General features: G+C 38.3%; 1 protein-coding gene across 1 annotated transcript; it reads left to right on the forward strand.

Moving 5' to 3' along the window:
- The first annotated feature begins 628 nt into the window (after positions 1 to 628).
- Positions 629 to 11,980, forward strand: Amtn (amelotin). The gene is made up of 7 exons (XM_035453049.1): positions 629 to 682; positions 2,544 to 2,627; positions 3,599 to 3,664; positions 5,225 to 5,314; positions 8,403 to 8,438; positions 9,794 to 9,820; positions 11,672 to 11,980. Exons 1-7 carry the CDS (start codon positions 629 to 631, stop codon positions 11,978 to 11,980), a joined length of 666 nt encoding a protein of 221 aa, XP_035308940.1.
- The last annotated feature ends 2,724 nt before the right edge of the window (positions 11,981 to 14,704 follow it).

Genomic DNA, 14,704 nt, shown 5'->3' on the forward strand with positions numbered 1-14,704 from the left:
GCACACTGACACATAAAGTTCATTATTAATCAAGGAAACAAGTTAGGTTATAAAGAAATATACATAATAGACTTTATTTTACTAAAGTATATAGAGAGCTTCATATTTTGGTGTTTGAGATATCTGCTCACTCTTACATGGTAAAACCAATAAATTCACAAAATATTTGCAAAAGAGTTGGAAGTGAAGACAATTGTCTTTTTTGTTGTCGTTGTCTGCACTTTTAAAATTATACAGGCATGTCTCCCTAAAATAACCTCTAGTCAAATCATAGACATTGGGTAATATAATGTCTGCAGCTAATAACCCACCTAATGAAGTGTTGGGAAATGAAACCAAATGATTTCACAGACAGTTTAGTCCTGATTGGTCTCTCAAGTTGCCTGTCTCCTGTAACTGAGCTTAAATTCCTTCCACAAACACAAATCAGCAAAAGATAAATTTTGCACCAGAGTAAAGTGGAGAAGTCATCTGGATTTTGAATATCATTTTGCTTGGTAGCACAAAGGTAACATTACTTGACCATATTGCAAGGAGAATGGTCATTTTTAGCGTCATCTTCTCTCAAAGGTTAGAAAAAAAGTGAAAGAGTAACACAATTTTGTTCTTATAGGTAGCAAACCGAAACATGAAGACTACGATTCTACTGTTTTGTCTTCTAGGATCAACTCAGTCATTACCAGTAAGTGCAATGTGTTTACTTTATGTACTGACCAGCCTCAGCCCTGTCTCATTTACAGACATTTATCTCTTCCTGCTTTTCAACAAAACCACTCTATCTGCAACCCATTTTTTAAGTTTCCTGATTTTATTTCCCAAAGCAAAGGGTGGTAAACTAATAAGGTGTTCATGGAAATTTCAATGTGTTGCATTTTTTTCTTTTTTATTTAAATTGGAAACAAGCTTGTTTTACATGTCAATCCCAGTTCTCTCTCCCTCCCCTCCTTCCCTGGCCCCCCCAACAGCCCCCTAGTCCCTTATCCCTTCCCCTTTCTGCTCCCCAGGGAGGGTGAGGCCTTCCATGGGGATCTTCAATGTCTATCATATCATTTGGAGCAGGGCCTAAGCCCTCCCCAGTGTGTCTAGGCTGAGAGAGTATCCCTGTATGTGGAATGGGCTCCCAAAGTCCATTCGTATACTAGGGATAAATACTGATCCACTACTAGAGGCCCTATAGATTGCCCAGGCCCCCAACTGACACCCATGTTCAGGGGTCTGGGTCAGTCCACTTTATCACAGAAGAATTTCAATTGTTTGGGCAGGGTAATAGAGTTGACATGAGAGACAGAGTGAGAAAACTATTTTATCTTCCAAAACAATTAAGATTTTCCTAGTGGCTAGTGACTTGTTCCTGACTAAAAGGGTAGACAATGCTTTCTGATTTTTCTATTTGATAAACAAAGCCATCTAAACTAGATAAACTCTTAGCTATAAAATTAAGTGATACATATTATAAAATGGTGAACAGTTTTTACTTAACACATATCATTACAGAACATGTTGACATACAATAGATTTTTTAATGGGGGGTGGAGACTGTTGTTCCTTCAGTTGTCCTAAATTATTTTATAGATATAGAGATGGGCTATTTGATCTCTAAGTAGATTTCTCTTTATCAAAATGCTTAAGATATATGGGAGGAAATGCAATAGATGTACTATGAAAGAGGGAAAAATCCCTCAAGTTCATCTGGCACTTCCATCTCATCTGTACAATCAACAGACTAATTGGAAACAGTCTAGATGGCAGACTTATCCCGGTTACTAAAAATGCAGTGATGAGAACAAAACTAGGGGAACATAATCCCCATAGAATTCACGATGGCTACACATATTAAATCATTGTTTAGTGAAAACTTAGATTGTAAAAATTTCTGTGGAAAAAAAGGAATAGGGATGATGAAACAAAATATGAATGACAAGCAGATTATTAAATAGTTATCAGTGCAGACTTAATCTTTAAAACAAGGCCAAAAGAATGGTCCAAGACTTGGCATCACTGGGAGACCACCCTTCCTGACCTCTGGGATGCATCCAGCAATAAAAGCATTCTGGCATCAGACCAGAGGGAAGGGTTTATTGTATTCAGGAACTAGAGTCACTACAGTGGTCCCAGTACTAACAGTCACCAGGTGACCGTGCACAGGTCTTCTCTTGCCTATAAAATATAAACAAACCAACCAACTAGACCATCTGTATTGCAAGATCATTTTCAATCTTAAGTTCAATGAGTCTTAATACTCCAGTTAGGAAAGAGACTGGATTTCTATTGCAAGATTGATTAGCAAGTCCTGGCAGAGGAGAGAAACAGTAAATCAATGGGAACTGGAGACAAGCACTAGAATCCCTTGAGCCTCAATTTTCCTAGTCTCTGTTTCTGAATCCAGCCAAGCATAAAATATTTGAGGACTAAAAACTGCTCCAAAAGACATGGAGTTTAAATTCATATTGTTGTTTAGGGGACAACCTGTTTCCTTCCTGATACAAAAGGATCTAAAACCTCAAAGACATCCCTCCTGCTTTATCAAATATTTATATTCACAGAAGCAGATTAGCCCTACTTTGGGACTTCCTCCAACAAAAACTGCAGATCAGGTGGCACTACTAACCCAACAGCAACCAAATCAGGTAAGGACCCAACAATAGCAATGATTTGCAAACCAGGACTGGAAGCACATTAAGCGTGCGTGCGTGCGTGCGTGCGTGCGTGCGTGTGTGCGTGCGTGTGTGTATGGGTGGTGTATACATGTGTGGAGACCAGAGGTTGACATCAGATGTTCTTCCTCTATTTCTGTCCTCCTCTACTGACTAGATTGGCAGGCCAGCGAGGCTGTGGGGTCCCTCTTTTACACCTCTAGCACTGGAATTACACATGTGGCTTTTTACATGAGTGCTGGGAATCTGAACTCGGGCCGTCTTGTTTGCACAGCAAATGCCCTATCCTCCACATGCCCTCTCATAGTTTTCTTTAGTTCATCACCACCAATGAGTTGGTATGATTCTGTAAAGCCTGTTTTTTTCAAGACGTATTTAGATAACCTTGAAAATTGCTTTCTCTTTCAGCTCTTATGTTCTCTACCCCTCCAACTCTCACTCTCCTATAAAGGACCTGTCTTGCCTTCATCTAGACTCTGAAATATTAGTCAAAAGTATTAAAAGTTCAAGTTGTCCCTTTAGTCATTGGACACTGTAGATCAATCAATCAATCAATCAATAGAATCAATCTGACTCCTGAAAGAACCTATAGCTTATACTTAGAGACATTCTTTAGGGAAAAGAATATAAAATTTTATGTGCAAAACTAAGAACTAAAACAAAAATATTATAACTGAATAATAATCATAAATAAATCTCCTGATAAATATTATAAACTTGACATATTGCCAGATCATCCAGGACCACATAGGAGACAATGAGGCCTCATGCAGACAGTTCAAGGGTTGTGAGAGAGTTTGAACCTTTGCCTTCATTGATTTTGATGGTAACTATCTATCACTGAGAGCAGTATAAACTATCTAAGACTATCTACCATTGACATTATTGACATTACAGTAGAAACAGATAACCTCTTGTCTAATGGTCATTTTGATGCCTCACAGGTCTTTCCTTCCATAAGTCTAATACCACTAACACAGCTGCTCACCCTGGGGTCAGACCTGCAATTGGTAAGTACTCTTCTAAATCACCTCACTACCTTTTGTTTAATAAAGAAGGCACTTGATATTGAGCATGGAGGAGAGTCAAGAACATATAGAAATGTCTATCCACAAGTACACATGCATAGGCATTCACTGCACATGGGCTGGAAGAGGAGCAAGAGAATATTCAAAGAGAGTCAGATGCTACTCAATAATTCTTTGAAAGTTTTCCTCATAAGTCCCTCTGTAGCACTGACCTCACTCTCATTTTTAATCTCTACATCCTGATACCTCTTCTCTAAGATCCTGCCTCAGTTTCTGCATCAGACCTTCCTTGATGTCCCTTATTATATTTGCATGCCACATAAACACTATGATTGCTGTTGTGACCATCTAGGGTGACAATAGAACAGTAAGATCTTCACTCTGTTCATAGAACATCTATAAAGAGTCATCTGTTTGAGGAAGAAAAATGTTTCCCTCATGATTGTTCCCAGTGTTCAGATTTAAATACACTCTTAACCTATGTTCGAGACTTGATATGTTACTCTATATCTCAGAACTTTGTCTGGAAATACCTCTGAAGTAATTCATTTCTTAAGGAAAAAAAGCAATCAGAAAATGTCCAATAACAATTATTGTAGCCAAAAGTGATAAATTACCTAAATGACCTCAGAGATGCCAAAGAAAAAATTTAATTCCTAGGGAAACAGTGACAAGAAGGCTCGGTGTATAAAAATATTCACCACAAAGGACTGACAATCCAAGTTTGAAGCCCAGAAATCACATAAAGGGAGAAGGAAAAAATAGGCACCAAAAAGTTGCCCTCTACCTCCACAAACACATGCTATGGCAAAGCATATACACATGATTTTTTTTTCTTTTTAGTTTAGTATAGGAGCTTGAGAGACAGCCCAGTGGTAAATAGCACTAGTAGATGTTTTGTAGCAGTGTAGAAGGCCTGAGACTTGGCCCCATGCACCCACATAGATCAGCTTACAACTTCCCGTAATTCCAGCTCCAGGAAGTCCAATGTCCTCTTCTGTCCTACTTAGGTACCTGCACTGTATTCATTCATACACACACACTGACACACATGCATACATGTAATTAAAAATAAAAACAAATCTTTGCAAAAATATTGTAGAGGTTAGTAACAGACCTTATTGTGCTAGGAAATTAAACAAATATTTTAATTTCATCTCTGTGATTAATTACAGACACAATAAAATAATATGAACTTATATAAGAAATCCTTCCAACAGACAGTGGTGGCGCACGCCTTTAATCCCAGCACTCGGGAGGCAGAGGCAGAGGCAGGCAGATCTCTGTGAGTTCAAGACCAGCCTGGTCTACAAGAACTAGTTCCAGGACAGCCTCCAAAGCCACAGAGAAACCCTGTCTCAAAAAACCAAAAAAAAAAAAAAAGAATGAAAGAAAGAAAGAAAGAAAGAAAGAAAGAAAGAGAAAAGAAAAGAAATCCTTCCTTTAAATGTATCTTTTTTTTACCTTTGGCAAACATATTTTAGGGTCCAAAACACTCAAACTGAAAGAAATATAACGAGAGTTTTCTTTGATGCCCCACAGCTAAACCCTGCCACTGGACTGGCACATGGTGCACAGGCACTCCCTTTTACCCTGGGTCCACTGAACAGACAACAACAGCTGCAATCACAGGTAAACTGAGGGAAGGGCTTCCTAAACTCTGAGGGCATTTTCTCTCAGCTGAAGCTATATAGATGAATGAGCCTTTTTCAAAGTTCTTAGAAACTATGTGCAGATGTTTTACAGGTGTTTATTCTACGGATACAAAATGGCATTAGTTGTTTCTACAACCTTAAATTATTCACATACAATGTTATTTTTAATAACTGCATAGTATGCTATAATTTACATAATTCCTTATTGTAGAAAATCAGGGGTTATTTCTCAAATTTTTGGCTTCTAAACTCATGTTAGAGTGACATCCTTATAAGTAAATCTATTGCTGTATTGTGGGGAATGTTTCTTTTGAACTCATTCTTGGACATTTGGAAACAAAGAGACATAAATGTTTTGACAATAAAAATCATAAGAATAGATTTTGCCCTCTGAAAAAGACCAAAGAAATGAGCAAATGAAATGCAATCTTCCTTAATACATGACGCTGGTGTAATTCATATACAGACTGTCCAGCTTCAGTATCTTTGCCACCCTACCATAGCAAGAAAACATGAAGGAATAGAGTACGGGGACTAACAGCTACCATGGGGAGTGAGAAGAATGGGGAGGAGCACCACAAAAACACACTTGGTTAAATGTCATACTGGTATCTATTAGATCGCACAGTATAGTGACTTAAAAATTAAAATGTTTTAAAAGAAACAGACTCAGTGCAGCATCTTATTCCCCAGAGTTAGAAGCATTAGTGGGCAGGTTATAAAAGGTTTAGTATAAGAAATCTGACATTGCACATTCCCCAGCATGCAGGAATGTTAAGTCATTGATTCTTCATTCTCTCTGGGGATTCATCAATGCCTCGGGCCAGGTCTAGTTCCAGTCCCTTCAACCTGCCTCTTCCTATGTAGAGTGGATAACTTTTTGGAAGTATTTTATAAGCATATATTATATATAATAATGGGTCCTGTTATGGTATTTTCATACATGCATATGAACTATTTTGATCAAAATTACCTCCAATTACTTTCTATGAGCCCCTCCTTGTCCTCCTCCCACTGACTGGCCTTCCTCTTTCTATCTAGTCTCCATTCTTCTTTCACATTTTTATTGTGTACATGTGAACCAATGAGCTTAATCAGATTAACTTACAGAAGCACAGGTGAGGTATCACTTATAGGAACATAAGCAACTTACCCCATGGCTATATGACTGAAGAAGATGTCTCTCTGCTACCCCAGCAAATATTAACTACCTATAGATCCTCAGAGAGGGACAGGGCCTCATGGGTCCCTTCCCTGGCCATGACAGAATGCTGATGGGTCCAATCTTATACAAGGGTTTTGCACGTAATCACAGTTGCTGAGAGTTCAACAGTGTGACAGTCATGTCCTTCCCACATGACAGCATTGCAAAGTACTCTGTACCTTCCTCCAGCTCTTCCATTCTATCTGCCATGCTTTCCTAAGCCTTAGAAAGGGTGATAAGAAATGCCCCACTTTTTATTCTCGGCACTTAGATCAGTTACAAGTCTCTGTTATAGCTGCTGCCCATCACCAAAATAAAAAATTTCTCTGACCAAAGATGATGACAGAAGTACTAATTTATAGGCATAAATATAAATGTTTGGAGAGCAACATAAAATTGGATCACTTTCTATGATACAAACCTATGTTTGTAGCCTTTAACTACCAAAGGCCAAACTTGGGAAGAAAAGATTACAGAACCTCAAAGCTAGTCTGTGTACATGGCCTATGTGGTGTGGGCAGGTTATTTTAACCCAGTGGGACTCATTTTCCTCAAAATTTCAAACAGGCCTTAAAGCAGAGGTTTCCTTTAACCATTATAAAGATTAGATGAATAAGTACCTAGAACAGTTTGTGCCACGCAGTAAATACATGCCTATTCACTGTCATTACTTCAAGCAACTTCTAATCAGTAACTAAGACAATGCATTTTCTTTATAATTACACTGCTGAACAATTAGATTAAGTTTCCATATCATTTTCACTTATATACCCACACAGTCCCCTTTCTTATTTATTCATTTTTGTTCATTCCACTCCAGTTTTTTATTTAAAAGGAGATTTTAATTGGGTTTTCTTCAAAATTCTATCCCTTCATTGCTCACCCTGACAGTTGGTTGGGTTTGTTGTTCCTCCTGCTTTAGCCGCTGTTTTATTTTGCTGTTGGGAGACAAGAAGCTGACTGACTATTAAAGAAATATGTGTGCCTCAGCAAGAAAATAAAGATGCTCTGCCAGGTGTGAAACACCAAGAGGAGCAGCACCAAGAGGAGGAACATGCCATTTCACAGTTCCTCCTCCCCTTTTAGATCACTGCACCTGGGCCTAGACTGCTTCCTAGAATTCTATATGGTGGAGGTGGACAGGGTGCTGGTGGGCAGGGTGAGGAACAGGAGCCCAGCCTCACCTCAAGTTCACATCTGGGCTCCCTACTTACTTGCTGTATGCACTTGATCTAAGTATTCTTTAGCTCTTCATCCAGAAAGGAGGCAAGAGCACAGACTCCTGGGGTGAGGGTGGGGTTGTAAGAACACAGCAGGACAATACAAGTAGGTGGTGGTCAAGGTCCCCCCCCAAAAAAAAGAAGAAGAAGAAGAAGAAGAAGAAGAAGAAGAAGAAGAAGAAGAAGAAGAAGAAGAAGAAGAAGAAGAAGAAGAAGAGAAAAAGAAATATGTGTGCTTGTCATTGTTGGCCTGACAGGCACTGCTGTGCCAACTGAATGAAAAAATGATAAGGTCAGGAGCCCATCAGATTCAGATCTTCCAGGGTGGTACATACTACATTAAAAGTCAACTTTGGTGATTTCTCCTCATACTATGGATTTTCTGGGGAAATAAAAATAAAATTTTAAGACTCGAGGTCCGTTTTTGTAAAATTTAGGCTAGTTTTTTTGGGAGTAATAGAGAATACCACAGCATTCCTACTTGCCATCCATTTTAGTCAGCAACTCATAGCCCAGTTATCAGTATTTCTCACCTACCTTGAAGATCTCGACTGTGGTTGTGGGCTGCTGAGCAAGTGTAACCCATAACCCACCCCCTAGTATTCTACTTTAACAGTGATTTTTGTCCCTTTATTTTTCAGATGTTACCCATTATTGTGGCACAACTTGGAGCTCAGGTAAGGCTATTGTTAAACAGACTGTGGTTTTCAATTGCCAGTGTGCAGAATATGTCTCTTGTCTCAATTCACCAATCAGGCACCAGGATTCTAACTCACTTTACACTGTGAGAGCACTGAGAATAGCACCTAGCCCCAGCTGGCTGGTGGGTGCAGTTCTAAGTTCTTCATGGTACCGTTTCAGTTAACAGTGACACAATCTCTTGTACACATCATCATTACGTCCACTCTGAAAATGAGTGAGATATAGTTACTCCTCTAGACACGCCCTTAGTAAATGAAGCATCCACACACCCCTAAACCACACTGTCAAGAAAAAAAATAACTTACTGTGATTAATATGATGACTCATGATATGGGTGATTTATTTTTAATCTCAAATCTATTTTAGCTATATGTTTATCCCAAAATGCTCAACCCCTTTTCTCTTTTTTCTCTTCTTATTTGTGTCTTACAAAAGTTACTCTTGTGCTAACTGATAAAATTACCAAGGACCAAGATCAGCATCAGCATCAGCATCAGCATCAGATGGCAGCTCCATTCCTAAAATCAGAGGCAAATATTAGTATAAAATCCCTATCAATCCTTTGTGTTTAAACAGGAATCTGGATAGCCTGTCCTTGAGTTTGCAATCCTCCTACCTCAGCCTCTCCAGTTCTGGGATTACAGGAGTATGTCACTCACTACACCCACTCCTACCATTTCTTTATTCCACATCTAGAGAACACATCTCAAGAAAAGAAATTCTGAAACGCAGCAAAGATTAGGTGTCACATACTCATTAAATTTGTGGTGTATAAAAATACAGCTAAACTTTAAATTTAAGACCAATCCAAAAAGAAAGATTCAGTAAACTACAACATAACCACAAATAAATACAACACAGCCATTTAAAATTACATTTATCACAATTTAACAGTAACATAGCTAAGGGGTTGTTGTGAAATACTGAAAGAAAATGAAAGATAAAAATACTATATAAATGGCAGTTTCCACTACAATAGAAATACAATATAAATTTGTAGCAAACACATGGAAAGACCATCATGCATAAATCATAGGATTATTTTTTTCTGTTACTTTTTATATTCTCCAGGCTCTGTCCAATGTATATCTATCACATAATAATATATATATATATATGTATATATAGTTTTCAAAGGTAAGTCACATTATTCAATAAAACATGAGTGTTCCCAAATTACATGCTGACATGAGTTTTGTGATATAGATACCAGACTATTTAATTTCTTTATAATACTTAAAATTATTTGATGTTTTGAGTTACATTATACGCATTGCATTGAATATACTGAAATTTCTCTAATTGCTTCTATTTGTTGTTTTGTTTTTAGGGTACTCTCCTAAGCTCAGAGGAACTGGTAAAAAGAAAATCTTTTGAGTCACTACCATTTTAAGTTCTTCTCACTTCTCCCATGCCCTCTGGCCTTCTAGCTCTTTTGATCACACCTCCTCCACTATGTTCTCCTACAATGAGCCCTGCATTTTTATAGCTCATTCAATTTGATTATTCTTTCTCAGCTAAAGATTTTGTCAGCTTTATCCTACTACTTCCCATTAATTTAACTTTGCATTAGCTTTCTTTATAGTACTATCAGACTCCGTATTACCCAAGGGGCCATTGCACAGTTTTAAACATTATTTTGATTGACTTAAACTTTATAATGAAGTTTATGCACTATTCTACAGATGTAGAAGAGTAATATAAATACTGACTCTGCAGGACTGATTAAATCTGTTGTACTTTCCATTTTATGAGGTTTTTCTATATTCTGGTAATGATGAATGAATTCTTTCCTATAAACACAAATAACTGAAGAATAGGGTTATAGTAAAATTTTTATTACCATCACTCATAATTTCTATGCAATTATGCACAGGTCATGTTTAGAGACATCTGTTTGGACTACTGTGGTATCTAAACATGACAACAGAAGTGAGTAATTGAGGTAGTATCATAGAACACAGTTTTAAAGTGGTTTTTATATTATTAAAAGTGTATGAATTATATTTGCTATGCCACCCCAAATAATAATCCAGTCAGGGATCACCATCTGCTTTGCCAGCACTGACACATGCACACTGACATCTTCCTGCCATTGGAGCATTTTCACATAACAAGCACTTGAAGTCTCTCACTTTTAGACCTCACTCTACAAAGTACATACCTGTGACAGAACTGTACAGATAAACTGAGGCTCAGCAAACTTAAGTAAATTATCTCAAAGGCAAAAAAAAATCTAGATCCACAGCCATGTGTTCTATTATATTAGTAGTTTTCAAACATTTTTTATTTCAACCCATGGTAATAATGATATTTTCGTGCAGCCTAAGACACACACACACACAGTTTCACAAAATAATACTTACTCATATATGGATGTGGATTTAATCATAATTCTCATATTTCAAAACCATGTTCATGAGTCTTATGAAATGTTTGATGTTGTAATCTGCCTCTCTCACCTAGCAGGGATCTAGCTGTGCTTCAGGATCTCTTACCTCTGAGACAGCATCTCCCTACCCATGGTCCTGGCATTCAGATCACCTCAGGAGGCCTTTGAGAACTAGCTTAAACTCAGATTACCAGGCCCAAGCGCAGACCTGCTCAAGCAGAGTCTAACCATGAAAGCCTCTGAAAAACAGGTGTTCCTTCAGGAATCTCAGAAAACACCCAGGCAGCTCAAGTGCCTGACTGAACACAGTGATGCCTTTGAAATGTGTGCTAAGGGAAGCTTCAAGGAAGGGGTTCAAGTCACAAAGGCAATGTCTGGTTAATCTACTTGGATTAATTTTCCCCTTAACTTATAGTCTCAAGCTTTTATGGGCAAAAGAAAGGTTATATTTTAGGTCAAGGACAGATAGAGCTTCTCAATGTTTTGTGGATTAGATTTTCTACCTTAGCACTGTCTCCAGACATGCTTCATAACTCCCAGCTGTCCTTCGGTTATGACTAGATTGCATTTTGATTCCCTTCTTTGAGGAAAAGGAGGCCAGCAAAAAATCCCAGCTCTGAAACCAGCAACAGACTTGGCCCTGACAGGGGCACATTTCTGATGAATGTTGAGTCTCTGTGACCTTTCTCTAACTTTAGTCTCTCCCTTCTGCCACTCCTATCCCACCCTGCTATCCTTCTTCCAAAGGAAAAAAAAAAAAGATGGGTTAACCTTGTTAAAATGAGTTTTTTTTTTCTGTTTCTTTCCCTATTCTAGCCATTAGCCTCACAAATCTTCACAGGCCTCCTTATCCACCCCTTGTTCCCTGGTGGCATTCTGCCATCCAGTCAGACAGGGGCTAAACCAGATGGGCAAAATGGAGTCCTTCCTACAAGACAGGCGGGAGCAAATCCTGCTGTACAGGGAACCACCCAGGGCCACGTCACAACTCCTGGTGTCACAGATGATGACGACTATGAAACAAGCACCCCTGCAGGCATTCGAAGGGGCACACACACCATGGAGGGAACCACTATAGACACGCCGAATAGTAAGTTGTCCCAGCTTACACCATGCTCACCCTGAAGGTCATCTGCAGAATGGCAGAGAGGAGTTCTGTGCCTTGCACTGACAAATACAGACCTCAGGAGAGGCAAGGAGCCTTCTTTATTCACAGACATCAAGATATATGAAGACACACTTTTTCTAGGCTACCAATCTAATGGTGTTAACCCTATAAGAGACAATCAGTTGCTGATATAACTTCCACAACATTCACACATACACACACACACACACACACACACACACACACACACACACACACACATGCACACTCATATGCACACAAGCTCATGGGGTCTGTAACAAACTTGGAATGAGCCTTAGAATTTTTTACCATAACACTGCAAGGAACCACTGGTAATATCTGAAATTAACACAGTGGATAAACCACCCATCTGCATTTCCTCCATCAAGTGTAAGCACAGATGCTTTTACCTGCATCTAAAATCACTTTGTCTCTTCTAGGAACTCAGTAAGCTGCTTGAGATCTCCTTGGCTAAACCACATCACATTTGGATGTTACATGTGAATCATCTCCATTAATCACATGATGAAAAGGCTGAGACACAGTGAAATGTCTCAGAAGGTATAAATTCTTAGTTTACTGGAGATTTTTCTTGAAATTTCAGGGGATATATTGAATGAAGAGAAAGCCAAGTTCAAAAACACCATTAAATAGAACAATTTGTCTTTGAAATACTTAGTATGCTACATCAAACTTGAAAGATGTGTATATTAAAATATATTTTGAAAACTGACTTTTTTCTCCTTTGTGGCTAGAAGAAAGTTGAATGCCTTCAGAAATTGTATTTATAACCAAGACCACTGCATTCATCCAAGTTGAAATAGAGCCGTCCCACCCCAATGTTGTGGGATATTTTGATCACACACTGACGCTCCTAAGACTTCCAATAAAGTTTACTTTGAATCAGAGGGTAGAGATAGTTATTAACTGACCAGAATTAGCCATAGAAGTTCTCAAGGACCCAGGACACACAGCCACTGGAAGTAATAGGAAGGGGCTTAGAAATAGTCATTGGCTTTTGGATTGAGGAAGGAGAAAGAGGGGAGGTCACTGGTTGTTTCTACACCACTACTCTGATCAATCAGGTTTTACCCTCCTATCTGACTCCTGAGTTTTATTTAATAATTGAACAATATAAGTAACCACTTTGTCCCAACTCCCCATGGATCAGGCTAATAGTGTTTCTCAGTATGTGTATCTGGTCCTATCAGTATAAAATAGACTTAAATATGCATCATGAAACTCATTTCATCCCAAGTCCTTCAGTGGTTAAAGATTATAATCAGCATTTCATATCTACTGAATTTCAAACATACAAATGAGTTGTCATTTTTTGTGGTCCAACCTTCAAAAAAATCAGCAAGAAGAATTGTTTTAGTCTTGACATTTCCTCATATTTGACAAATCAAAAGAAATTATGATTCTTTAATCAGCTTCTGCATTAGATGTTGGAAATTTTCACAGTATAAGATTCAGACAGGGAGAATAAAAATGTAAAATAACACTTGAATGTTACTACAAAAATACATTTACTTTGTCAATACATCCAAAAGATCACAGAGCCTTCCAGTGATCCTAAGATCAAATGCTGAGGACAACTTTGAGCAATGTTACATAAAATTTACCTTTATCCTCTTCAGATTATATATATTGATCTTCACACATAGAAATTCCCACTGTTTTACCATCATAAATGGATGACCTAACACAGTATTTCTGATAAAAGTCAATTTTATTTAGTCCTGACCCAAAAAATCAAAAATTGTAATAAACTTACTTGTAAGTGCTGCACATCAAATATATTCCCTGGTAAATGAGGCATCAGTGAAAACTGAAACTTGCATTACTAATTCTTACTATCTGATAAGTAAGCATTTTTCTTAGACTAGACTCTGGCTTCAAATGTTTAGACATTTTTCCCTTCTGTTAATGACATAAATGCCTACTGTTACCAAACACCATAAAACACAGTCACATAGTGATAGCAACTTTGACCTGTCACTTGGGAGTCTCAGTACCTGGTGCACGCAAACACTAAGTGACAACTGAAGCATTCCTAGAAGCCATTTCTGAATGGAACAATCAGAAATAATTATTCAAAAACTACATAAACATACTCCACTAAGTCTAAACTAAATGTATCCCCAATTTAATTTTCCTTAGGCACATCCAAAAATTACCTGTGACTATACCAATGCCATCTGATACAAGTCATAGTAAGACAAAGGAAACTCCGAGTGGACTGAAGTCATAACCAGTTGTGGTTAAACTATCCTGGTAGCACAGCCTATAATCCCAGCTATTAAGGAAGCTGAGGCAGGAGGATCACAAGTTCAAGCACTGACACAGCTATAGAGAGAGTACAGGGCCAGCCTGGACAACTTACTTAAACCTTCTCACAATAAAAACATAAAAAGGACCAAGGGGCTAGGAGAGATGGCACACAGGTTAAAGGACTTGTCACACATATACAGTCCCAGATTTCAGATTCCAGAACCCAGTACAAAATGCTGGTAGGCATGGTGGCCTCCTGTAATTCCAGCCTCAAACAAGGCTTCCCAGAGCATGATGGACACAAAGACAAGCCCTGTGGAAAAGATTTGGGTTTAACTGATAGACCATGCCCTATTGGATAAGATGGAAAATTAACCAATGGTTCCCCAATTAAACCACACACACACTGAAAAAAATGGGGAAATGGGCTGGGCATTTAACTCAAT

This window comes from Cricetulus griseus (assembly GCF_003668045.3).
Source record: "Cricetulus griseus strain 17A/GY chromosome 1 unlocalized genomic scaffold, alternate assembly CriGri-PICRH-1.0 chr1_1, whole genome shotgun sequence".
Classification (NCBI taxonomy): Eukaryota; Metazoa; Chordata; class Mammalia; order Rodentia; family Cricetidae; genus Cricetulus; species Cricetulus griseus.